The sequence below is a fragment of the Echeneis naucrates genome, chromosome 16, assembly GCF_900963305.1.
Source record: "Echeneis naucrates chromosome 16, fEcheNa1.1, whole genome shotgun sequence".
NCBI classification, from domain to species: Eukaryota; Metazoa; Chordata; class Actinopteri; order Carangiformes; family Echeneidae; genus Echeneis; species Echeneis naucrates.
Window position 1 is genome coordinate 933203 of NC_042526.1, and position 26046 is coordinate 959248.

At 46.2% G+C, this 26046-nt stretch overlaps 2 protein-coding genes across 6 annotated transcripts; one reads left to right on the forward strand and one right to left on the reverse strand.

Moving 5' to 3' along the window:
• Window positions 1-16: 16 nt before the first annotated feature.
• On the forward strand, window positions 17-5944 carry prr33 (proline rich 33). 4 transcript variants are annotated; one of them, XM_029522550.1, is made up of 4 exons: window positions 17-158; window positions 346-503; window positions 1635-1741; window positions 2826-5944. In XM_029522550.1, the coding sequence occupies exon 4, from the start codon at window positions 2841-2843 to the stop codon at window positions 5724-5726; it is 2886 nt and encodes a 961-aa protein (XP_029378410.1). In that variant the 5' UTR covers window positions 17-158; window positions 346-503; window positions 1635-1741; window positions 2826-2840; the 3' UTR covers window positions 5727-5944. The 4 variants fall into 4 exon arrangements, with proteins under 4 accessions (XP_029378410.1, XP_029378409.1, XP_029378411.1 ...); XM_029522552.1 differs by having other exon boundaries at window positions 92-158; window positions 455-503; XM_029522549.1 differs by lacking the exon at window positions 1635-1741.
• On the reverse strand, window positions 2037-22481 carry lsp1a (lymphocyte specific protein 1 a). 2 transcript variants are annotated; one of them, XM_029522553.1, is made up of 13 exons: window positions 22181-22481; window positions 15434-15580; window positions 13042-13390; window positions 12654-12784; window positions 12333-12576; window positions 11903-12040; window positions 11333-11376; window positions 9862-9943; window positions 8593-8730; window positions 8169-8264; window positions 7914-8000; window positions 7725-7830; window positions 2037-2450 (listed from the first exon to the last, which is right to left on the reverse strand). In XM_029522553.1, the coding sequence occupies exons 1-13, from the start codon at window positions 22222-22224 to the stop codon at window positions 2428-2430; spliced, it is 1629 nt and encodes a 542-aa protein (XP_029378413.1). In that variant the 5' UTR covers window positions 22225-22481; the 3' UTR covers window positions 2037-2427. The 2 variants fall into 2 exon arrangements, with proteins under 2 accessions (XP_029378413.1, XP_029378415.1); XM_029522555.1 differs by having other exon boundaries at window positions 12333-12573; window positions 22181-22480.
• Window positions 22482-26046: the final 3565 nt, after the last annotated feature.

The following is a 26046-nucleotide window of genomic DNA, read 5'->3' on the forward strand; positions in this document are numbered from 1 at the left end:
AGGGATCAGGATTTATTTTTGGACTGCCATGGCGTTTGTTCCTTCCATTTGTAGGAAGGGGGGTCGAGTTGGGCTCAACATGAACCTGCCGCTCTGACACTCCGGGCTGGGACAAGCAGGCAGCAGCCGGCCGGCCGCCCCCAGCAGAAGTCACACAGGTAAACAGGCCATAATTACACCTTTTATTCTCCAGACAGAGCGCAGGGTCAGAGAGGCAGAACCCCCCCACCTCGACAGCCAGGGGTCTGACGGCTGTTTGGACAGTTCATGCTGTTTTTTTTGTTTGCAGGGCTGAGCTAACCGTTAGCCTGTAATCACACCGCCCTGTCATTTATCTGCCTTCAGGCTTCGACGTCCTGCCGTGTGACTGCGGCCAATAAACGCTGTCTCCATGTCACTTTTGATACATATTCGTCGTTGAACTTGAATCGGTGCTCTCTCCTGTTGTGTTCAGGGGAATCCGCCTGCAGCCACTTTGAACCCTGCCGTCAAGTCTTTACCTGGTAAGTTGACCACCTTTCACTCTGAAAACAAACTGTTTGCGGGGCGAAGCCTCAAATCGTCGCCGGAGCTGAATGACTTTTTTGGGTGAATTCATTTACTGACGGAGGCCATTGTGGAGCGGCTCAGTTTTTATTACGCAGCTATTATTACCCTTTCCTCTTTTGAACTCGCATCCTGAAGGCGCTCCAAATACCAAACCTACCAGAGCCTTAAAAGGAGGAGCGAGCTCTCATGTGTCGGGCCTGCAGCCCGGCTGGGAGGGGGGGGGCTTTAAAACAACCAGCTTTGGCCTACATTTCACTGAGGCGACACATGTAGTAGTAAACGTAGTCGTTTTGTTTAGACTGCATGATGTCAGAAATCATTTATTGGTGACCCCCCTCCAGGTCAGGAGCTTTTTTTAGAGGTGATCACAAACTGAGAAAAAAATTCTGCATTCTCATTTGTACGTTCATTTACATTAACGGCGGTCTTATCCGGCTGTGGTTCACGAGGTCAGATGCTCCACATTCACTTTCCCCCTCCGGCAGATATATTTACACGTCTATATGTGCGTCTTTATGTGCTGCAGAGGTGAGAGGATCTTGACCTGACAAAGCTGCTAATGAAATGTAAACTGTAAATCGTGGCCTCGCGGATCTGGAGGTTTCCTGATGTTTAGTAGAAAATAAAATCAGGCCGAGGATGGTGACGCAGCTCAGGACATCCAAACACTTCATTTCCAAATTGAAATTTGAGATTCGAGATGAATTTGAAACTCGTGCTCCTCTAATGTTTCCTGTCATCACATTATCATCAGTGAAGTTTCCTCCTGCAAGTAAGAAACATGAAAGTCCAGCAGCAGGATGAAACTTCTGCTGTAGTCTGACAACAGTTATGATTATCACCTGTTCCTGCTGCAGTGACACATCAGGACGTCGTTTGAACAAAACAAACTTTTCCTGAATATTTTCTAACGCTTCTTCTAACGATTTTCTTCAAGTCTTCGTCTATTTTCATTCACATTATTAGAATTGTTCTTTTTTCTGGTCTAATGTCAAACTCTCTGAATTTCATTAGCGTCGTTGTGTTAATGTGTTTGTTTCCGAAGCTGCTGAGTCTCCATCTCAGCTCTCATCTGCTGTTTTCAGGAAAGTGATGCAGGAGGCTTAAAAAAGGGGAGCCGTCGATTGGCCGGCCGGCTCTCTGCCTTCAGACTAAAATTAGGCTGAGGAAAGGCTTCGGGATCAGCTGTGAGGTGGTAACATCATCCAGGGTGGCTTTATTAAACACAAACAGGAAAAACTGTCCACGTTATGTAACCACATTAAAGCCAGGCGACTGATTTTTAGGATTAAAGGCCCCTTTAAGGATGAAAAGTTCTCATTGAATTGTTGGAAAACTTTATTTTAGCCTGCAGATGATCATAGTTGGGTTCATCCTTTTGATCAGTTGGACTTCAATATTCCTCCTCTGGCGTCTCATGTCGCTCTGGAGTAAACGCTTTCTGTCGAGGCTCCAGCAGTCTGAAGTGAAACAGCGGAGGACGCGGATAAAGTAGAAAAATCATTTTAATTTATTCAAGAAAAGAGGTTACAAACAGATACAAGCAGAAATCTGGAGGGAATGCTAGAACAGAAACAGGAAGTAGAGTCTGATTGGACAGATTGTGTGTCCGTCCAAACTTTTTCAGATTGCTGTCACACTCTTTAACTCCACCTGATGAAAAAATGTAAACTTTTAAATGTCTCTCCACCAATCATCAGGATTCATCTACACAGAAACAGAGAAGCTCAGTCAGATATATACAGAATAATACTGAGGGAATGTCAGAGAGAGATGCAGAGTTTGTTTATTGGATAGTTGAGACTGTAAATGTTGAAGAGCTGCTTTTGTTCAAAATCCTTTCGTGAGATGAAGTGAAGAGATGATCTGACGATCTGATCAATAATCACGATGATATAAATCTGAAAAAAGAAGAAAAGGAAAAGGTTAACATGACTCCAGGACTCGGCCACCTTTTCTACACTTTCCCCTGAAAGAAACTAATTTCATTGAGATTTTATGGATTTTTTAAGGCAACGAAATGGAATATTTACTTTATTTATCTGAACATGATGCATTTCCTGTTTTTTTTAAACAGATTTTGTTCACGATGGATTGGTTATTATAAATTTTATGAATAGTTGAATCGGGCAATAAAATCTGGAGAGGAAACAGATTAACTGTGTAAATTCACTGCTGCTCATGTGATGATCAAAGATCAGATCAGAATCAGAATATCTATCAAAGGTCCGATATGAATCTATCTACTCCGACAGCTCTTGTTTTTCTCTCTTCAGGGTGCTGAAGCGCTCATGGCTGTCGCTTATGGTGCTGCCCCCCAGCCGGGCCTGCTTTCCCAGCAGTTCCCGCCCCCACTGCTGCCCAAGCCTGGGAAGGACAACGCTCGGCTTCAGAAGCTCCTCAAGAGAACCGCCAAGAAAAAGGCGTCGACTCAGGTGTCGCAGTCGGTGGTGCACTTCCGCTCCAGCCTTTCCCCTGTGAACGAAGCGAGCCCCGACCTCGAGCACAGCGACCACTCCACCCCTCCTCGGACTCCGGAGACACCGTCCAACCTTTACACCATCAAGCAGCCTCAACGGTTCACTGTCAGGCCGTTGTATCAACACGTGGCGTCCCCGTACCCGCAGCGCGCATCTTATGGCAGAGCAACGACGTTCTCGCCTCAGACGGTGGGGGTGCCCTCGTACTCGTACTCACAGCATGTCACCACAGTTTCTTCGTATTCTGCCCATATTCCCGCTGTCTCACCAGCTCAGGGGCCAGCCACACAGCCAGCGGTTCCCAAAATATCTCTGACGGCTCCGGCTGCTGCTGTGAAAAAGCCAGCATCGGGCACATTTGCCGAAACTCAGCCTGGAGCTGGTCCAGCTGTAGTACCACCACAGACCAAAAGTCCAGGTCTGACTCCTTATTCAGCAGCAGGAGGTCAAGCTATCATCCGACCTCTCACCGTGTTGACGCCGCTCGTCAAATCCAGAAGTCCTCGTCCAACATTCAAAGCAACTGAACCCTCAAGGTCACCCAAACCGATGTTTGATGTCCCTCAAATTAGGATGTACACGGCAAGCACGTCGTACTACGAGACATCGAGGACCCCTCCGGTGTACGACACCTCTGAATTAACTGCTATTGGCACCACAGTACCTCAGAGTAAAATACCAGCAGAAACTAAACAGGATCTGACTCACACCTCATTGCCTGAAGTTGCAAGAGGTTCGATTCAGGCAGCTCAGCCAACTTCAATGGGTTCAGATCCTCAGAGGAAAACACCAACTTCTGAAATGAAAAGAGTTCTTACACCGACAGCAGAGGTCAAAACGCAGTCATCTGAAACCAAAAGGGTTACTCTGACAACTGAAACCAAAAGGGCCACTCCGACATCAGAAATCAGGGTCAAAACACCAACTTATGAGTTCCAGTCAAGAATTTCAGCAGGACGTCCCAAAACGCCGGCGTTCCGTGTGAGCCGGGCTGCGACACCCGTCTTTGAAATTTCAAGACCCAATCCTCTCTTATTTGCTGTGTCACCAATCACAGTAGAACCAGAGAGCTCCAGAACGCCCAAAACAGCTCCTGCTGAGAGCAGCTTGTCAGTACCGAATGGGCACATTTTTTCAGACCCAACGCCTGCAGCTACACCAATCTATAAAAGTATGACTGAGGCCAAACCTGAGCCGGTGCTAACCAGAGAAAAGGTCCCAGCTGCTTCAGCAGACTCTCTAAGACCTAAAACTCCTCCATCTGAGCCGACGACACCAGCAGCGATCATCAGCCATCAGAGGCCGAAGACTCCAACATACGAGGCGTCCCGACTAATGACCACATCACCTGGGTATAAAAGACCAAAAACACCTACCGGTGTGTCACCTGTAGCCTTTTCTAGACCTAGAACTCCAACCCACGTAGCTCAGAAGTCAAAGTCGTCCTATCGTGGGTTGACACCAGCTGAATATGCTGCTTATGGTGGAATCAAAACGTACTCTCCAGCATTTGGTATCACAACTTCTAAGACATCTTCTCAAGAGGGATCAGCAGAGAGTAAAACAGAGAGCCAGGAACCTTCTGTGAAAGCACCTTCGACGGCCGGGGCGTCCAAAGAAGAGACCCCCATAGATGAATATAAACCCCCTCTGAGGGAGAAGGTTCCTGCCACACCCACCATCCCTGTTATTGTTGTTTCACAACCATCTGAGCCACCAAGAACGACGTTAACACAGGAGACGAGTCGTGTCAAACTGCAAAAAACTGTCATTCAAGAACCGCCAAAGCCGAAACCTCCAACAGCAGAAGAGAAAGTGAAGGTGGAAACACCAGTTCAAGAACCCGACAAACCACAGACAAAAACTCCTGAAGCCAAACGTCCTCTGCCCAGAGGTGGTGACAAGGATCCTCTAATGGCTGTAAGGAAACTTTTAGGCAAAGACAAAGTCCAGATGGCCGAGCCAAAGCCAAAGGCTGCAACTGAGACAAAAGCTGCTGTCTCCGAACAAAAAGAGCCGGTGAAACTCGTTACCGCCACCACAGCTAAAGCTGAAGTCTCAAAGCCGATCTCTGCTGCTGAATCAACAGAAAGTGAAGTCAAAGGAAAAGGTAAGAAAGCAGAACCGGCAGAGAAGAAGGAAGGAGACAAGGCCCTGCCGGCGGCCGAGCCCCTTCTCAAAGTCATGCAAAAGCCGAAGGGACTGAAAACCAAACCCAGCGGTTGGTCCCGACTCAAGAAGCACATGGTGGTGGAGCAGGAGGAGCCCAAGTTTCCAGAAATCGGGTCTCGGAAGGAGACTGCCGGTCAGGACCAGAACCAGGACAAGGAAACGGCCGACGCTCAGGGTGAGAGCAATGCCAAAGAGACTCCCAAGGCGACGCAGATGTGGGACGCCGTCCTCTTCCAAATGTTCTCCACCAAAGAGAACATCTTGCATCAGATCGAGCTAAACAAAAGCGAGCAGGAGAAGGTGGAGGAGACGCGGGACGAGACCAAAGAGATCCCGTCATTCGCCTACCGGCTGCCCGTGTTGCTCTTCAGTCCAAAGTTTGACGCCAAAAGGCTGAAAGAGGCGGCGTCCAGGCCGGTGACGAAAATATCGACTGTGTTTGAAATGGGCCTGATCGGGCGGAAAGGGAAAGAAGAGGAACCAAAAGACTTTAACAGAACAGCCAGAGGGTTCACTGCAACCTGAGCTCCGGCCCCCGCCAGGCTACGAGAAGCGTGAAAATGTAAAGAAAAAAAGTTAGCCTTTAGTGTACAGCTGTAGGAAAATCCAACCTTAACTTTATACTTGACTTGTGACTCGTCTTCTGTTTGTGTTTGTGGATCAGGTGGAAAGAGAGAGAGCGGCATTTGTCTTAAAGTCATTCAGACGTCACTTCAGATTAAAGCCTTTTATGTTTTACGTAATTTCAGAGCTTCTTGTTTTGTTCTTTTCATCACCTCCACTATGAATGTTCTCTTTGGTCATAAAGGAAACTGTGATCATTTATATTCTGAGCTTCAGAAGGTAAACTGAAATATCTATATTTTTACTGATAGAAAAAAGATTTTTAGATGATTTTTGATGGACAAACATCCAGTTTTATTCAAAATGGTGCTACTTGCCTCATGATGAGTGACATGATACTTAAATTATTTCTTCTTATTTATTAGTTGGTTGTTAGATGGTTGTTTTAAGGAGTCACAATGAAATGACATCATTCAGTCAAGTCAAACATTTGGACCTGAAGGAGGAGTGAGGCCCTATCCTCTCTCCTGATTGGGTGGTAAGTCTGTCAATCACACATTAGCCACACCCCCTTTATGGTCTATCTTCCTCAAAATTTAAAAAATGAAGATGATGTTGTGTTGAAGACTGTAAACTAGAGACTGAGACCACAAACTGATCAGGGAGGAGGAGGGACATTTTCCCATAGACTTCAGTACAGTCTGACTGGTTTAGCGACCAGAAGAGTCGCCCCCTGATGGTCAGCTTCAGTTTCTGACTGCTTTTCTGCTGAAACTTGACAAATTCATCGTGACCTGGAAAAGTCTGAGGGGATAAAAGCTTGTGAAAGTGGTTACAGAGGGTGAGGTCAAAGGTCGAGATGCACAGAAGGGTTTAAAATAACTGTGATGTTTTCTATTTTTTCTATTTTTTTTTTTTTTAAAGTTTTACATTTTGTGTGCTGGAGCTGCAGATGTGAAACTCAGAATCTGAGACGTTTTCAGAATAAATCTGAAGCACAGTTCTGATTTCTTGGTGAAGCGAACACGGCTCCACCGGTTGGATCATTTTCTATCATTCATGTTCTGTTTACTTTGTTCCTTTCATTTAGCTTCTTTTTTCTCTTCTAGCTTAAATGTGACAGCTGAGGATGCATGGCCTATAAAGTAGCATGAAGTTTTTATTTAGCATTTTTTTCATTTTTACCAACTCAAAAATTTTATTTGAATCAAAATTTTCAATTTCAAAATTACATTAGTTTTAAGTACATGTTACATTTAATTTATATTTTCTTTGATTTTTCGGATGAAAAAACAGAAGTTATGAAAAAAAGCCCAAACATGTCTACTTAGTTAAACATCAGCCGCTGAGTTTTTATTTATTACCGCTGAGCTTTTGTGTTAGTGAAGCACTTTGAACTGTGTTGTTTTCTCATGTGAAGCGTTGTGTACTGCTGAAAATAAAGTTTGGCTCTATTCGCTTTGACGTTTCCACCGTTTTCTGATTTCTGTCCGTTAAAAGAAAAACTAAATGCTGCAGCCGTTGATCAACTTTGACAAAAATCTCATTCTGTATTTCTTATTTTACTTCCTGAGATAATTTCATCCTTCATATTTTTTTAGTTTACACGACAGGAAGTGGTCAGTTTTACTGTGAAGTCCCGTGACTGAGACCTGTGATGCGTTCAATGACATCTGGACAATGTTGGCTGTCAAACAGACACCTGTAAACATGCCTGGTTATTTTGAGGTATTGGTTTGATTCCCACCAGAAAATTCAGCATTGGACAATAATTGTTTGAAATAAAAATTCAGACAGGCTGGTTATAAACTTTATGATGAGAAATAAATGATTATTTTTGGTTATTTCATGATATTAAATATTAAACCAAATTCCAGTCTCTTCTGTTTTTTAATTCGACCTCACAGCTTCTCTAAAAATAAGGAGAAGAGTTTGAGTCGACTGTGGAACGAGACTCACCAGACTTCCCGTCGAATTCTCCTCCGTTCTCGTCATCCACGGGGATTTTCTCGTACTTGCCGTGACCAGTGACGACAAATTTGTACTTTTTGCCAGCAGCTGATCCCTGAACAGAGAACAGAGTTTGTTTTTAATCATTATTATCATATCAGACCAATAAACAGAAGTAAGGAGACTCTTCGTCCTGACCTTGGCTCTTTGTCCCGGCCCCCCCGATGACTCTCCGATGATTTCCCACATGTTCTTCTTCTGCATCACGTCTCCGGCCTTCACGTCCTGAAACAGCAAAGATCAGCTCAGATCAGTCTGAGATGTCAGCAGGAGATTCTGATCTGTGTGATCGTGTTTCTCCAGGATGTGACCCCGCCCACTCGTCCAATCTCAGCTCTGATTGGCTCCAGCGGTGTCACCTGTGGGGGGGTGTGGTCACTGTTTGTGACTTACCGTCGGTTTACAGGCCAACTGTCTGCTGACGTCAGACGGGCCCTTCACCCATTGGGTGATCAGGGTGGCCACGCCCACCTTCAGACCGTCGGCGTCCTGCGTCAGAAATTAAACCAGAAGATGAAAATCTGCTCATTAGTTTGAGTTTCAGCGTTTTATCACTTTAAAAGGAACCGAAGACGTCAGGCAGAAATTTAACTGATTAAAGTCACTTTTATTTTTCAAATTTTTTAGATTAAAAAAAAAAAACTTTATTTCATGACACACTTTATCCTGAATTGAATTCCCCAGAAATGTTTTGTGGTGTCATGCAGTTGTGCGACCACCAGGAGTCACCGCAGTCTGACGTGTGTAACTGCCTCTGTCTGATGCCTTCAGGGACCCCATGTTCATCATAGCGCTGTGTCCCAGGAGGCTCTCTCACCTTGTTGGCGGCCCCCTTGGTGGGACTCTGGCTCCAGCCCTCTCCGGCCTCAAACAGGTTCTTCTTGGAGGCGACGGCTTCAGGTGAGCTGGGCAGGTCGGTCAGCGATGCCTTCACTGCCCGCGTGTCATGAGAGTTCTGCACAACAACAACAAGCCTGGATTAGTTGTGTGTTTTCCTGTGAAATTTGTGTGTTTCTGATCAGGGAGGAGAAGAGCTCCGACGGAACGACTTCATGAGCTAAATAACAACACAAATAAAGGCACAAAGCTGTGAAACAACTGCTGAATGATAATAATAGTTTTAAACGTCTTTATGTCTCTTCCTGTGTGTTTATTGTTACAAAAAAAAATTTTAAATTACTTTTTCTGTATATTTTCAGCTGTAGTTTTCATTTTGGCACAAAGACTGAAAACTGTATTTTTACATTTTAACTGTTCATACATCATACATTTTTATGGTTAATAAAATAAGAATAAAAACATGAATGTCATGAATGTTCAGGGTTTTAATACGCACGTTGTTTGAATGGTCCTTCATATGAGTAAAGCTGGTTTGTGTTCCTTTCTTCTTCATGTCTGTAATTTCTGTTTTTTACTGCACTTTGTGTCAAACGTTTTGTTTTAAGTGGCTCATAAATAAAAGAGTGTGTGGTGAACCTGAGGTCACTGACTGAGCTGTTAATCAGCGGAGGGGGACTGAAAACAGAAAACAGAGAACACAGAGTTGTTCCTGTCATATATCTCTCTGGAAAAAAAAAAAAAAAGTCGGCAGAGATTTGTGGCACAAAAAGGATCCGAGCTGCTTCAAAACAACGAAGGATCCAAAAGTTCAGGAATCGTTGCACAGTTTTGGGCCATTTGTCTAATTTGCTCTGAGTTGGAGGGTAAAATGAGAAGAATGGCAGCAGTTTGACGTCGGTGCTTCGAAGGCCCCATGCTGATATCCATAAGAAGAAATGTTTGTGGGCCCAGATTTTCTTTTTTCCATTAAAAGATATCCTTTTAAAAATCTTTCCTCGTCTTCAGAATCATCTGATTCTGTCTGATCAGTTCAGACTGAATGTCTCCTCCTTCTCCACAGAAAAGTTCCTCTCATGTGTTTGGGTCGTTTCTGTCTTTATCTGATCAGCAGTTCTGCTCAGTAATGATGAAACATCAGCTCTAAATATCTGACTGTCTTTGTTCTGTAATTAGAAAACATTTAGTGTGGAGCAGTGGGGACATTTTCCCATAGACTCCAGTACGCTCTGACTGTGTGTGCGCTCACCTCCACAGCGTGGGCGTACTGCTCCAGCTTGTCGTCAATCTTGGACGTCAGGACGAGCGGCTGCGTCTTCTTGAAGCTGTTACTGTTAAAACAAATGAAACCAGTCAACATACAAACTGCAGTCGGATCACGCACATTATTCAACACAATTGTGCTCATTTCCTGCCTTCTTGAACGGTGGGTGGAGTTTGGGGGCGTGGCTGAGGGCGGTGACATCACAAAGCTACTGATTCCTCGTTCTCAGACTCAAGGAGAATAAATTCACATGTGGAACTCATCTGGACTCTGTTCTGATTTCTATTGTTACCTTTAAAACGCGCTCACCTCCCTTCAGACTGTTAATCTGAGTTTTCAATCAGAACCAAGAAGGTATAAAGTCAGACCGCCACATGTTTCTGTTCGGATCCAGGAGGGTTTCATTCCTCCCTCACATTATCGGACTCTGCTTTACAGTCCCAGTGAGCTCATCCCTTCACAGCGGGGGAGGAAACCTCATCGCCTCTAAACCTGTGACGTCTGCTTTCCGAAGGAGGTTCACATGGAATGATCTCATGACTGGAGGCGGGAGGAGCAGCTGCAGTTACATCACAGATGCTCCTGAAGTCAAAGGGGAAGTTTTCAACTATCTGCTGCCTCGAAATCTGGAGAAGTTTGAGTGTCTGTCAGCGACTGAACTACCCCAACAACACAAAGTTCACGGTTAATGAGCAAATCGCACAAACATCATGAATCTGTGGAAAGTAAAACTGCTGAAAAGTCAAAGCTCCTGGTCGGACGCTGTCGGAGTGCCGAACATCACCACCTCTCCGGCTGAGCGCCGCTCGGAGCTGATAACTACCTGCAGCAGACTGCCTGGAGCCGCCGGACCTCAACAACCACCAGGCATCTGGGCACGGTTAGGCGGAGCTGACCTCTGCCCCCCTTCGTCGGCATTCAGCCCCTCAGACTGCGGAGGGCCAACCAGCAGGAGAAGAGACGAGATGCCAACAGAGACCGAACGTCAAACCGTTCATTTATTGGAGTTACTAATGAGCGCTTTTAGAGCCACATTGAGGCTTTTGTTTTTCATCCCTTTGTGTTTTTCCTCATAAAGCGTTTTAGAAATGTCTCCAAGTCTCCGCAGAATCAGCTCAACCTCAGCCCATTAAATCTGACTGAGTGCAGACTCTGTTCTCTGGAATCAGAAAACAAGAACTAACTACAAACACACTCTGGATGTTTCCTCTCGTGGGTTTGTGTCGTTCTAGAGCTGATCTGAAGTTTCTATCTTTATCTGATCACAGGTTCTGCTCAGAAATGATGACTTTAACACCGAATCAAGAAAGGTTGAATCAGTGAATGTTCAAATACACAGAATTCATCTTTTCTGCTTCATTTGTTCATTCAAAGTCTGTAGTTAGTCCTGATTAGAAAGAAATAAAATTCATAATAATGATTCCCAAAACCTCCAAAAAGATATAAAGACATTCACCTTTTCTTCAGCGAGCGGTTCAGCGACTCCGTTCTCTCTGTGATCTGCAGAAGAAGAAGAAGAAGCTGTCTGAGGTTTTCTTTTCGTCAACGCCTGGCTCCAGAAGTGTGCTAACTGCAGCTCGGCCCTGCGTTCGGCCGCAGACCGCCACCACGCCGTCCAAGGCAAACAAAGCCGAGGCCCCAGTCACTTAGGAGACATGAGCTTCTCTGTTTTTCCTGTTTGAGGTTCTTAATAATTGTGTGATTTGTTTCCGTCTGTGTCATTTTAACTGCAGGACTTTTACTCTGTGTGTGACCTGATCTGCATTTTTACAGCCCACAAACTGATCTGAAACCACAATGAATGACGTTTCCCTCCTTTCCTGTCAGCGTTCACACACTCTGTCACGTTAGCAAAGCTTTCATCGGTGTGTGGAACGACCCCGCAGATCACACACTCAGTGGAACAGCAGCAGTTCCTCTTAAAAACACATCATTACATTTTCCTCTCATCACTATTCTGCTGAAGTTCGAGCTCAAAAGATGACAGCGGAGATAAATTTGTGCGTTACTTTCAACACAAACTCACTTTGTGTGTCGGAGCTTTGGGGCTGAAGGGACTGAACATCTCGTCTCCGTCCACGCTGGACGTGCTCAGGCTCTTCATCCTCTCTGCTGCCTCCATCCTCCTCCTCTCGATGTCTTCCTTCATCCTCCTCCTCTCCTCCTGGAGGGGACACAAACACAGTTTCTGTCTTTGTCTCATACGTTTTAAAACCCAAACCCGGTTTCACCTTTTGCTTAAATTTAATGACCTCGAATGTTTCCTGTGAACTTTTACACAAGATTTGGGAATTTGAATGATCTGTGGGAGCGTCAGGTTATTTTTAACGAGCCTAAGCCTGACCCTCATAAATGAAACCTTCAGGAACTGTTATGTTCCAGTTAAACAAAGCGAATACCTGAGCGACACCTCATCCAGCTTTCCCATATTAATCTTTCAACGAGTGGCAGGTCACCTCCTCTTTGGCCAGACGCTGCTGCTCCTCCTCCTCCCTGCGGCGCTCCTCTTCCTCCCGGACTCGGCGCCGCTCCTCCCTCCTCCTCTTCAGCTCCTCCAGCTCCAGCTCGGCTTCGGCCTGCCGCTGCCTCAGCTGCTCCAGCTCCTGGCTCTCCTTCACCTGGAGGCTCCGCCGGATCTTCTCCAGGCGCTGCTCCGTCTCCAGGATGGCCTCGGCCTCCTCCGGCTCCGTGGACCTGCTGCTGACGTAACAAACCTTCATTTAGAACCTCCGCAGAAAAATGGATCATTAAATTCAAGACGGATACATAAAGCCCACCTGCTGGATCTCTTCGTCTTGCTGAGGACGTATGATGTCACTTCCTCGCTGGCTGCGTCTCCGTGTTTCGGCTCCTGCTGAAGGAAAACCTTCGACGTGTAGGAGATCCTCATTTCTCTTCCTTTCTCCACCTGTGGAAGTTTAAACACAAAGTCAAAGACGGAGCGTCACACGTAGATTCTGGTCCTCTGGACTCTCTGGACCTGATCCTGAGTCATCACTTCCTGTTGCCGTCTCAGACAGTAGATGGCGGTTTTGGGATTGAAGGAAGAAAACACTTTTTCAGCAGGATCACTGGATCCTTTCAATAAAACCTCTTCTCTCGTAAAGAGTCTCAGGTTTGACTCGTTTGAAATGATTTCCTGTCGATCAGTCCAACTTTTCTCACCTCTGTTTTTGGTCTTTGGACGTCCTGTCTCCTCCTGGTCGTCCCCTCCACCTCCTCTTCCTTCCTCGTCCTTTCAGCTCGGATCGCCTCCTCTCGTTCCTTCCTCCTGTCCGTCTCGTCCCTCTCCTGTCTCTGGAGGCGGCTGGACGACGTGGCCGAGGCCTGGACGGTCTTCACGGGCGCAGCTTTGTTGATGGCGTCCTCCTCTTCGTCCTCTTCGTCCTCGCCTCCCTGGCTGAGCTCCTGCAGGCGCTGCTGTCTCCGTCTCTCTCTGCGTTGAGTCCAGTCGCTGAAGCCTTCGTCCTCCTCCAGAGACGGAGAGCTGCTCGGCTTCAGGTCGCTGTTATATCTGAGGAAGGACAGGAGAGGAGAGTCAGGACGGACTTACTGAGGAGTCAATGTCCTTCAGCAGAGGACATTTCTCTCTTGGTTTGTTTGTGTCCTTCGTGCTTTAATCCAGTCGACATTCAGTCCTGCTGGAGAGTTTTGTCTGTCAAAAATAGATTTTAATAACATCGAACTTCAGTGTTTTTTTTTTTTTTTTAACTCTGCACAGTGTTTTAAAATGATCTTCGCTTTCATGATTTTCTGAAAACCAGACGTCACATAGTTGTGTTGTGTGATCATGGAGATGTAAAAATAAAGAGATGAAAGATTTGTTTCTGGTTCAGCTGAAACAACATGCGGTCATGACTACAGGAAGTACGACCAGAGCCCAGACCGCTAATAATAATACATTATTTCACTATTTTCCATTGATATGATAACCTGCTGTACCTTTAGTGCCTTAACAGAACCAGATATTAGACCTGATCTGGACCTGAGTCCTGCTGAACAGACCGGAATCCTCCGGCATTATCGCAATCCGTTTTATGATGAAAAAGGTTTAGTTTGGAACAAATCTGGTTAAAAGAGCCAAAGCTGGATTTATTTATTGGGCACAAAGGCTTCATCATCCACGGCTCTTTATTTCCTCCATTTCTCACCATCAGTTTTCTGCCGTGATGCCACTTGTTGCTGAAACTTCAGATCCAGGATCAAGGAGGAGAATCTTCCTCATACTTCTAAATGTTTTCCACATTATTCTCCATCTGGAAGTCTTCTGATGACGTCATCTTCTTGTCTCTCTTCTTCTGTTGTTGTGTAATAGTTTAGCCAATCAATCGGCCCTCCATCAGCTGATCCGGACCAGAAAGGCCTGACATGGACCCCGAAAGGTTCGATTCCCTCCCAGTGAGACGCTCTGTGGTCTGTTGATGACTCCACCTGCTTTCACCTGCTCCAATTAACGGCATCATTATGTCTGCCCCCCCACCCCCCGCTGGTTTAAAGACAGGGAAGTGTGTTTTGTGTTTCCAGGAGCCGGCAGAGAGGAATTCACTCGACATTCCACGAGTGGAGGCCCCGCTGCATGATGGGAGTTTCTCAGCAGCTGATCGGCCTTAACGAGCGAATCTGATCCTGTTTGTGCTGCTTGAGCTGAAAAGTCGACAGCAAAGAGGTCTGACGATGAGACACATCTGAGTCTGAGCAGTTCATTCAATAAAAACCTTGGCTTTAACTGAAAATCTCAGAAAATCTCTGCTGGTTAACAAACGTTTTCTGTGTCAAAGTCTGGCGACTTTTTGTGTTTAAGCTCCAGAGAGTTTCTGCATTATGAACACGCAGTGTTGGAGAAACACTTTAGGAAACAACACTTGTGTAGTCTAACTCGACACGTGACCTTCAGAAGGCGACGGTGCACCTGAGATCAGCTGAGCCCGTGACGTCACGGAGCTGAAGGTGTCGCAGCCGCAAGCTGTAATTAAGTTTGTGAGATTATAAGTCGACTGAAACGCCACAAGCTCCGACACGGTTGTGGTTTTTCCCCCGAGACACTTTGTAGTAAACATTCCTCAGAGGTTGTGTAATGAGAAGGCAGCTGTGTGTTGGTCCTCACGTCAACACAACGGGGAGGCAAGACGTTGTTTGCAGCATTCCCAAAGGAAACATTTGTTTTATCAAAGCAGACCGTAAACCGTCGAGCTTCACGTCTCACAGCTGGGAAACACGATGACAAACTTAGCACACAGTTAGCAGCTCGTACAGGAAGTCGTCAGACACGAGGTGAGCAAGTGACTAATGTTCTGCACTTCATAACTTCCTCAGTTCCCATGATCCCACGAGCCAGGAATTCAGCGTGGGACCAGGACCAGAAGCCAGAAACTGATCAAGATCCAAAGATGGATCAGCTTTTACTGCGGAGAGTTCAGAGATCTGTGGAAACAGGAAGTCAAAGTCTAAAACCTGCTGATGGACCAAACAGGAAGCTGCTGGATCAACCCTCTCAGGTGTTCTGAACCAAATGGACCAATCGCAGTGAACTGGTTCTGTGTGATGCAGCAGCACTCACAGGTTCTCCTCCGTCGGCGTCTCGCTCTCCGGTGACGACTCTCCGGTCAGCGAGCTGCTGTTTCTGCGCCGTAAAGCTTCCCGGGCTCTTCGCCGGCGCTCCCTCTCCACCTCCTCGGCGTCCTCGATGCTCCTCTGAGCCGTCAGCCTGGTGAGATGAAACAAAAAGGGATGAAATTACGTTTTCAGTGATTTAAACCAAAATGATCACACTGAATCACCTGAAAATGTGAAAGAAAAGATCTCTGGAGCTGAAGTGAACCAACTCCAAAGAAGGGGCGGAGTCAGGCACCGCCAAGATGGCGACGGTGGAGCATCTTTTGAAAAATGACCATCATGTTGTCTTGACATCAGGAAAATGTTTACTGAGCTGATGGTGACTGTTGAAAGAGGAGAAGGCCGGCTGGAGGAACATCTGCTGAGCTTCAGCTGTTTATCTGCAGGATAAACTCTGCTGAGCTCAGCAAATTTATTACAAACACCACTAATCTTTATTTATCCACAGAACGTGAACACGCCCTGATTTACACACAAACTTTGTGTCTGTTTGTTTCATTCTGGGCAGCAAACAGAAGAAACGTCCAGTTTGCTTTATAATCACTTTATATTTAGCTGAACTGAAAACGTTTTCATCAGCTCTCTTGTGAAACAGTTTTTTTGTAACATTACAGGACTGTTAATCTGACTTTTTCTAACTGACTCATTCCTTTAAACAATCGAACTGGAAAAAGTTTTGGATCGTCGACCAATCAGATTGCTTTGTTAGCAATAAGAGACCAACAATGAAGAGTTTTATTGTCAGACGCTTTTCTTCGTCACAGTAAATTAAACCTGAACAATGATCCAGTTTATATAGTGTAAAAATAAAGGAAATGGAAAACAACCCCATGAAGGAAAGTGATGATTTTCTTTTCGTCTTTACTTCACAGAAATCCTAAAATGCAGCTTTTAGTTGGTTTATTTCTCTTAGTATATGTACGGCCTCATTCTCAGTCATATAAATCATCTGATGGTTTTCATTGGACCTGTTCTCAGTCCCCTCAGGAGATCCAGACTCAGTTCATATGGCTCCTGGTTGATCTGCCTTCAGACTCTGGAGGATCAGCAGGTCAATAAGCTCCATGTGGGCTCTCAGGTCTCCAGTTACTAAACTCACATTTGGCTTCTGGGTCACTAATTGATCCCTAATGGCTCCATCTGGACCTGAAGCTGCCCTCTTTAACAGAAGGAGTGACCTCTGACCCCTCAGCATCGTCACAGATGGAGCTACCAGCTCAGCAGCAGCAGCACGGTTTGAGTCTGGCCAATAAACGGCAGGCCGGTCAGACGCTGCAACTTCAACATCTGGACCGAGTTCACACAGGATAACGGCCTGAATCTGAACCCCAGATGTGGGAGGGTACGGGCCAGATTAGGACCAAGTTTGGACCAGATTAGGACCAGATTAAGACCAGGTTAGGACCAGGTTTGGACCAGGTTAGGACCAGATTAGGACCAGGTTAGGACCAGGTTTGGAACAGGTTAGGACCAGATTAAGACCAGGTTAGGACCAGATTAGGACTAGGTTAGGACCAAGTTTGGACCAGGTTTGGACCAGATTAGGACCAAGTTTGGACTATATTAGGACCAGGTTTGGACCAGATTAGAACCAGGTTAGGACCAGATTAGGACCAGGTTAGAACCAAGTTTGGACCAGGTTAGGACCAAGTTTGGACCAGATTAGGACCAAGTTTGGACCAGATTAGGACCAGATTAAGACCAGGTTTGGACCAGATTAGGACCAGGAATTGTGTTTTGCCACCTCGCTGCTGTTGGAAATTGTTTGCCAGCCTTTTCTGTAACGTAACAAACCAGCGGCGGCCATCTGACTGCTGGAATCACTGAAAACATCTGAGCTGATAAACTCTGCACCCGTCAGCATCAGATCCACTTCCTACTCGCCTTCCTTCCTGTGGATGGCCGAGGATGAGTGGAGGTGAAGAGGCCGGTGCACATCTGGAGGCGGGTCAGCTGGGCATCACAGATGTGACCCAGAACGCTCCGACAGAGTGTTTGTGTTGGAGATGACCTTCAGAATAAAAGTTTTGACATCGCTAATAAAATTTGACATCTTTTCAAAATCAGGATGCAGCTGTGGTTTATTAATAAAAATTATATTTGCTTCTAGTTGGTTAGAGGTCACTCTAACTTTTGTTATTTTATTGAGTTTATGTCTGCATCAATTGTCAAAGTGGAGAAATCTTTAAAAATGGCAAAGCTTCATTTTATTGGACGCCTATTGATGATGTCACATCCTCTTTTTAACGTGCAGTTCTTAAGTTAACGGGGTAAACTTCTGAAGTTTATAATCAGCTGGTCTGATTTTTGGTTGGAATCAACAAACTCTAAAAAAATCCACATTGAGTCTTTCAAGGGTCCAAATGTGGAAACAAAACCAGAATCAGAAACTGCTTTTTGTTCCAGAAAATGTCACCATGAACAGAAACTAATCTAATTCGATTGTTGTCGTCTCACAGCATGAAGCTTCTCCACGAAGCGTTCCTGCTGATGAAAAACTAAAATATCTGAGGAACATCTGGAAGCGTTCAGGCGTCAGAAATAAACAAATCATCATCCGTATCTGTTGTTAATGAAGCAGCGTGAGCCCCGACGGGCGGTTTGGAGAAACTGGCTCCGCTGCTTGTTTTCTCAGTTTATTCGGGAGTCGAGTGTTGAAATCTGCTCAGACTGTCTGAGCAGCTCGCGGCCTTCTCATTGCTCCTCCTTTCTGTAATCAGCGCTGTGGGATTCAGTCATACCTGGCACCGGCTCAAACATCTGATTCGGACCAAATGATTAATCTCTCTGAGTGATTTTAAAGTGCTGGGATTACCGGCAGCTTCACTTCCTCCTTCTCATCCTGCGTTTTCTCAAAACGAAGTCTTTCCTGTCCTGTCAGTGAGCCGCCGCGGTGGGCAGAACTCCCTCTGGACTGTATCAGGGTTGTGTTGCCGCTCCAGACAATAGCAACAACACTTTCTTTTCCTTGGCTCTTGGCAGTCTAACAGGTTTTCAGTTCTCATTGTGTTGCTCAGTAAACCGACACCATCGACAAGACTGAGCACGCTGCCACCCTCATCGTCTCTTTGCAAAGTTTCCTCAGAAAGCGTCCGTCGACCCCGGAGGTCAGCGTGACTGACAGGAGACACTTCTGAGCCCAGAAGGTCAAATTCAAACAGAAACACAAATACAGTTCAGTTTTGTTTTTTAAGGGAGGTAAGGATTCATTTTATTTTGTAGCTCAGTGGAAAAAAGAAAAATGGAGACCAAACTGAAACTGGACATGATGAGAAATGGAATAAATAATATTTAAACTGTTGAAATCAACCCTAAAAAAAGCAGGAACTCTTCGCCTGGATGTGGAAATAAGTTCATGGTTGATGATGAGAGTTTCTGCAGGAGTTCAAAAACACCTTTATTCTTCCTTCTTTCCTCGTCTCACCAGACGAGATCTGACATGTAAACTGGACCCGGAGTTGTTGACAGCTGGTATCAGTTAACGTTTTCAAAAAGCCAAATTAAAGACTGTGCTGTTGTTTTTCTTTGATTCACATGATCCTGATTTCAGTATTGGTGTGTAAATGCATGACATCCAGCCTCTGCTCGGCCCAGCCGGCCTCCCGGTGAGCATCTTGACCCAGATCTGCCTCCTGACCCCGGAGGAGACGGCAAACAGCTCTCAGTGTTTTGGAGACTCGGCTGGTTGCTAACAGATTTGTGGCACAACGCCTTCAGTTCAGCGATGACCAAAATTAGACACAACACCACAAACCAACAACCCAGATGAAAGCTGCTGCACCTGCCAGCCGAGGCACATGGCGTTGCCCACACTTGTCCGGTGACATTTCATCGGAGCGGGAATGAAAGCGGGAACCTCCGCTGAGAGGACGGGAAGAAAAAAAAAGAACCCTCATCTGCTCTTTTGTGAGAACACATGCTGTCATCGGCTGGATGAGTCGCCTGAATGACACAATAATAACACGGTTCCCTTTCAGCCTGAAAACCAGCCGAGGCTCCGCGGGACAGACGAGGACGGTGGGAAGACGTTTGTGAGATGAAGTCACTGTTGTGTTGAAACAAGTCGGGGCGGCGGAGGGCACTGAATCACTGACACGACAACCGAAAGACGCCACAAAGAGAAAAAGTGAAGAAGGAGCTGGGGCCTTCTCATTTTATCACTTTATTCTCTGCTTTAAGTTCATCACATCATTAAGAAGCTGCTCCAACTGTCCCAGTCTGAATCCGACTGTTTGGATCTCATCTAATTCTAATCAGCCTGATTTTATTCATGACTTTTCATCGATATTAGATTCTATTTCTGACTTTCCACATGGATGTTGTCACATGACAAACAAACCACAGACTCAGTTTGCCAAAAGCTTCCAGAGCTCCAGACCAGCAGGCCAAATGTGGCAGCCACATGTGGGCCAGCCAGAAGACAGCCGACAGGTAGATATCTGCCCCCCGAGGCCCCCCCGCCCCGCCTCAAATGGACCAGTGATCCCTGAAGTTTGACACTGACGACTTTCCTGGAGGACGGAGAAGAAACCTGCAGCTTTTTTCAAGTAAGAATCAGTAACTATAAAAAAAACGACAAAAAAACAGGTCACTTTAACCGAAATAAACCAAAATCCAAAAGCTTCTTTAGTATCAAAGAGAATAAACCCAGAATCTGAAGAATCTGCCTTGACAGCAGAAAAGACGAGGGCGAGGTAACGGTGTCACCAAGAAGCCCGACCCGTCAAACAGACTGCAGATTTTAAAGGTCCCGTATCGTCTTCTGCTCTTTCCACATCAGAAGTTGGAGTATCGGACTTCAAATATTTAACTTAACAGGAACAGATACTGCCCCCCCCCCCCCCCCCCCCCGTTCAGGAGTCCATCCATGAGAACGGCAAAGAGGAAAACAAACAGACAGAACCAGAGAACCCGACTCAGGAGGAAACTCAGGTTTCAGCTGTGAAGACCTCAGTGATGACATCATCGGGTCGGGCCTTATCTCTGTTTACCTCCGCGGGTGGAAACAGCTTCACCTCGGAGTTAATTAGAGAGCTGACGTGTTTTAATGGAAACAGCGATACAGACATTCAGTGTTTGTTCTCCGGATCGTGGGGATGTCGACAGACAGAATCAGTATATAAACAGAGCCGCCAACACAAACAAACAAAATAACACAATCTATAACACAAATGAAGGTCTGAAAAGTCTGTCTGGATTCAGAAACTGAGCCCGGTCACTCATCAGAACCCCCCCCCAAAAAAAAACATTCCTCTGAGCCTTATCTTCCTGTATCGTAAACACGCCCCTGCGTGGGTCTCAGGGGTCAGAGGTCAGTTTGTTTTGAAGCAAGTATGTGTCCTGGATGACATCACTGCTGGGGGGGGCTCACAGAAAGGGCTTGATTAAAAACAGATCGGCGGCGCTCCATCTTCACGATGACGACGTGTTGGATGTCTGAAGCTGTTATCAAATGACTGATGCTTTTCAGAATAAAAGCCCCCCCCCCCCCCCCCACATTCAACGCCAGCAGCATCACAGCCTGCCCCCCCCCAAACACCTCCCAGCCAACGAAGAAGCTGGAGGCGTAAAACATTTGCTGCAGCCTGACAGAGCGGATGACGGATGGAGATCTCAGCTGAAGCTTTTGGCGCCGGTCTGCGGAGTGAGGTCATCTCGTAACGCCGTCTGCTGAGTGTCGGGGGGGCGGGGCCGTGACCGAGACGTCTCATAAGCCTCCTGAGTCAGCGCTCACCGTAAGGTGCTGGTGTCCCCCGATGAAACTAATTCAAAGTTAACAGCGTCAGACCAACGCTGAGGAGCCTGAAACCTGAATTTAGTAAAAAAAGTCAGGTTGTATTGAAGTCTATGGGAAAAAGTTGCTCCTCCTCCTTGATTGGTTAGCTCAGTGAATATTCCCTGATGAGTTTGTTTCAGTATTTTGTTTTTATTCTGCCCCCCCATGATGATGATGATGATGAAACACACTGAAGGTTGTTCCTTTGAGTCATGTGACAATATTCTTCTCCTGTGACTTTCATCTGGAAAACTTTTTACTGCGTAGTTTCCATTATTCCTTTTTTTCTGAATCCAAGCGACCTACAAACCTGCTGGTCGGAAAAATGATCAGAAACACAACCAAGCGTGATACACGTGGAGAGATTTCCACAATAAGAGAAACCAGATCCAGCATCATTATCGTCCGCAGAAGGCAGGACGTCCCGCTGCCCGGAGTCACCCAAAAAACAAAAGACTGACTCAGGTGACCTTTGACCTCCTGTCACAGGTCCCCGGCACCACTTCCCCTCTCGGCCAAACCCCGGGCCTCCACCTCCTGAGTTTCCTGCCTCGATTTCACACATTTGGCCACGAACGAAATCAGCTTTTGTTTGTGAAGAAGGAAGATTATTCTGTTTCTTTGTTTTGCTGAATTGATTTGTTGATTAATTTAAAAAAAAAAACAACCAAATCCTCCGAAAACCCCGTGTGACCCAAAACAGTCCCAGTAATCCCACTGTTCCCATTTCGACTGACACACAATGAACAACAATCCTCTTAGCCTCATCTGTCAGATTTTAGTGAAATACAGACCTGGTAATTAATCTGAACCTGAATCTTGTGTTGCGTTGTGTTATGTTGTGTGTTCCTGTGTGTGTAATGGCCAATCATTAACCCGAGCGTCCTCACAAACAGAAACTCAGCGAGCTCTTACCTCATCAGGTTCTGTAAACCCTGTTTGCTGGAGTTCCTCCTCATGTTGGCCTCTTTTCTTCTTCTTGACAGAAACCAATCAGAGCAGCTTTCTCCTCCTGGTCGTCTTCTTCTTCTTCTTCTTCAGTTGGACAGCGACGGCAGCTCTTCTGTCCCGCAGCTGCAGCGAAGCACTGAAGAGTTTCACCGTTAGAGGCTCTTCTAATGGTTTCACACACACACACACACACACACAGACACACACACAGTTTCCTCCCCTGCAGAGCTTGTTGGGAATGTCAGCGGAGCTCGGAGTGACTCCCTCCTCTGTCTCTGGGAGGCTGGATTTTTAGTCATTACACCCCCCCACCCGCCGCAGGCCCCTCCTCACACACACACACAGACACACAGACACACACAGACACACACCCTCCCTCTGTCCTACATGTGGTTTTCATTGAAGAGCTCAGAGCAGCGGGGCCCACCGTGTCTCTCCACTCTCTCTCTCTTTTTCCTTCTCTCTTTGCTGCCTTTCTCTGTTTCGCCGGGTCATGTGGTTTCCCCCGAAGGAGGAATGAAAGACGACCCCCCCCCCGACACACACACACACACACACACACACACAGCTCATTTCATCACAATCCTCTCCTCAACAATTCAATTCAACCCCCCCGATTTACCAAAGCTGCAGATTAGCAGAAAACAAAGCGAGGGAGTGTGTTTGTTATCTGGAGACGAACAGAAGCCGCAGAGCAAACATCAGGACGTTAGCCTAGCTTAGCATCGACAGGAAGTATGTGACGGTGACACGCCAAAATCTGCTTCCTGTCGGGCTGAAAAGACTCCCCATCAGGGGGACTGAAGGCTATGGGAAAATTTCCCTCCTCCCTTATATTGAAGCCTATGGGAAAATGTCCCTCCTCCCTTATATTGAAGTCTATGGGAAAATGTCCCTCCTCCTGCCTTATATTGATGCCTATGGGAAAATGTCCCTCCTCCTCCCTTATATTGAAGCCTATGGGAAAATGTCCCTCCTCCTCCCTTATATTGATGCCTATGGGAAAATGTCCCTCCTCCTCCCTGATGAGTTTATGGTCTCAACAGGATGTTCATTTTTTAGATGAACTTAGACTTAGAGGAAAAGGGGAGGGGTTAGGGGGCGGGGCTACAGGACCACCTTAGGAGAGAGTAGAGAGCAGGTCAGAACCACCTTCTCCTCTAAACTGACAGGTTATGAGAGACAATGTCCATCCTGCCGGTCCAGATAACAAAATGACGGAAGCTGTCAACAAAAACAAATAAACACACGAAAACAGCTTCATCCTTTATCACCGTCATGGTTACCGTTCTCACCGTAACCATGACAATACACCCATACAGAGAAAAGGTACGTGCTTTGTCTTTTAATTCAGCTGCTTCCAGGACTCGCTGCTGGAGTCTGGACCATGTGCACCATCTCACTGTTTCAGCTCATCAGTCTAAGGGATTGTGATTTGGGCGTCATCTGATTCTTGTGTGTACAAACGCAGTTTTACACAATTACACACTTTTATCTCCTGATCTCTCTCGAGCCCCTGCAGGTCCTGAAGCCTCTTGTCTGGCTTTCACATGTCCAAAAACAAACTGTCGGTCTTTGTCTTCGCCCTCCCTCCCCTAAAAGCCCTCACGTTCCCATATTCAACAGGCCGCCGTTACTACGGTAACCCACTCCAGTCAAGTCTTGCCCGGTGGCGCGTCAGACAAAAGGACACTCCAGGAAGTGAATACAGAGCTGATAAAACAGAGCTGCCCTTTCCAACCAGCACAGACCGCCCTGAACACAATCTGAACAAATAAATAAAATCAGCAGTTTTGTTTGTTTAAAGATGCAGCATCACTTCTTATGATGTAGTCTGGACAAATTCAAATTTAGAGAGAATTTATAATCAGTTTAAAATCTATTCTGTTTTCTATTTTGCACAATTTTATGGAGATTTCATTGGATGCAGGTGATTCTGGTCGACCTTGACCTTGACGTCCTGCAGCATCTGCAGCCGATGCAGCCAAACGTGATTCATGCTGAATTTCAGTGTAATTACACAAATAAAAAGCTCCATTTAATGTGAGCACGACTACGTTAGTGTTCAGCTCAGTGCACAACGGGAAGCTTCAGAGGCGATGTGAGCTAGATCAGGAAGAATTACAGTTATTTATTTTGACTGATTGTTTTCCGTTCCAAATTTTATTTTGGATGCCAAAATAAGATTAGCCCGTCTGTTTTTTTTTTTTTTCAGTGTGATTGTGAATCATCACGATAAAAAGGTCATTTTCAGAGCGACCATCTGAAGTCACTGCTGTGACCAACAGATGTGTTTTATCTCCGTCTTCCCAGCTGCAGGACAAACACGTCCATCCATCAGCTGAGATGCGACGCCGTCCTCCTGTTGGTCCACAGCAAACAGTCCGAGCTGCCGCGTTATCTGCCGATGTCAGGAAGCTGAAGTGTCTCTTCCTCTACTTTGGTGTCAGAAGTAACGAAGGCCTGCTGCTTTTCTGCTGAGGCCTGAACTGAAGTTGGTTCAGCTCTGTTTGGCTGCAGACGGATCCGGTAAAGCTCCGGGGGAGTGTCGACCTGCGACCCCGGGTGTGTTCCTGCTTCTCCTCTGTCTGATGGCGGCGCCGCTCTCATCGCCTCCCACTCAGGCGCCGGGGATCTGCTCGCCTGACACCGAGAGCTGCCTGAGTTTACTGAAACGGGAACGTCAGCAGGAGCTTTGGCACCCAGTACAGAGCTGATCAGAGCCAATCAGATGGTGAACCCTCAGACTCCTTCAGGTTTCTGCATCGTTTCCTCAGCTCCATCAGTTAATCAGTCAAAGAAAGCAGCGCAGTGACATAAAGTAGAACCTGAACTGCAGCGCCTCCGTGGACAGACTCAGTCTCAGAGCCGAAAGACATTCAAGAAGAGAACGTCTAAAAACGTCACAGTGTTCTGCTGTTCCAGATAATTTGGTCTTTTTTGTTTTTCTCTCTGCTCTTTTTGAATTCATGTTCATATTTCAGATGGGTTAGAGCTACCAGGAGAGGCGGCCGTGTTTGTGTATCGGTCTGCTGCACATTCATATGAGCAGTTAGTTTACAGCCTCCAGCAGACTGCTGATCCAGGAGGAGGAAAGAAGGTGACCTGGACAGAAAAACAAGGACTGAGGGAACATGGAAGGAGGTTTATCTCGATGTTGTCTGTCAACAAATCAACAACATGTGAATCTTTTCACTTCATAAATGCAGAAAACTAATTTCCACAAAATAATCAAAACGGTCTCATTCAGTCGACTTTTCAAACAAACATCTGTTTTCCATTTCTGATCAATGACTAAACCAGCACTTGTTGCCGTGACGACGGCAAACAAAATAAATGCCACACACAATGCATCCTTGTTGTTGTCGTCATCATCATCATCAGTGTGCAAAGTCTGCTTTCAGTCTCAGCCTGCGATGGGAACGATGGCTGTCACCATGGCAACAAGCGATCAGAACAGATTTCGTCCGAACTATCGAAGGAGTCCTATCCTATCTAATGACCACCAGGGGGCGATTCCGCTTGCTGTAAAAACAAGTCTGACTGTATTGAAGTCAATGGGAAAACGTTCATACTTCTACTTTGATTTATTAGCTCAGGAAAGGTTTTCCTTCTCGGCTCCGCCTTCTTCCTCTGGTTTCAGAAAACCAAGACACGTTAAAAAAGCCTAAATCAGCATCTTTTCCTTCCTCTCTCACCGTTTGCATTAGTTAACAGTTGGACTGTGAAGGATCTGTCGTTTGGGACAGTGTGAGCAACCTGTCTTCAAACTCAGCCTCTGAGGGACGATCCTCGCTGATAGATTCCCACCTTCACTCCCAGATTTCACA

Excerpts from the sequence above, each read along its gene's own strand:
- lsp1a (XM_029522553.1), bottom strand. The coding sequence starts at position 22,224 with ATGAGGAGGAACTCCAGCAAACAGGGTTTACAGAACCTGATGAG. Across the intron at positions 12,041-12,332 it reads AGCGTCTGGCCAAAGAGGAG|GAGGAGAGGAGGAGGATGAA; the intron begins GTGACCTGCCAC and ends TGTCCCCTCCAG. Across the intron at positions 7,831-7,913 it reads GGCCGGGACAAAGAGCCAAG|GGATCAGCTGCTGGCAAAAA; the intron begins GTCAGGACGAAG and ends TTCTCTGTTCAG.
- prr33 (XM_029522550.1), top strand. The coding sequence starts at position 2,841 with ATGGCTGTCGCTTATGGTGCTGCCCCCCAGCCGGGCCTGCTTTCCCAG.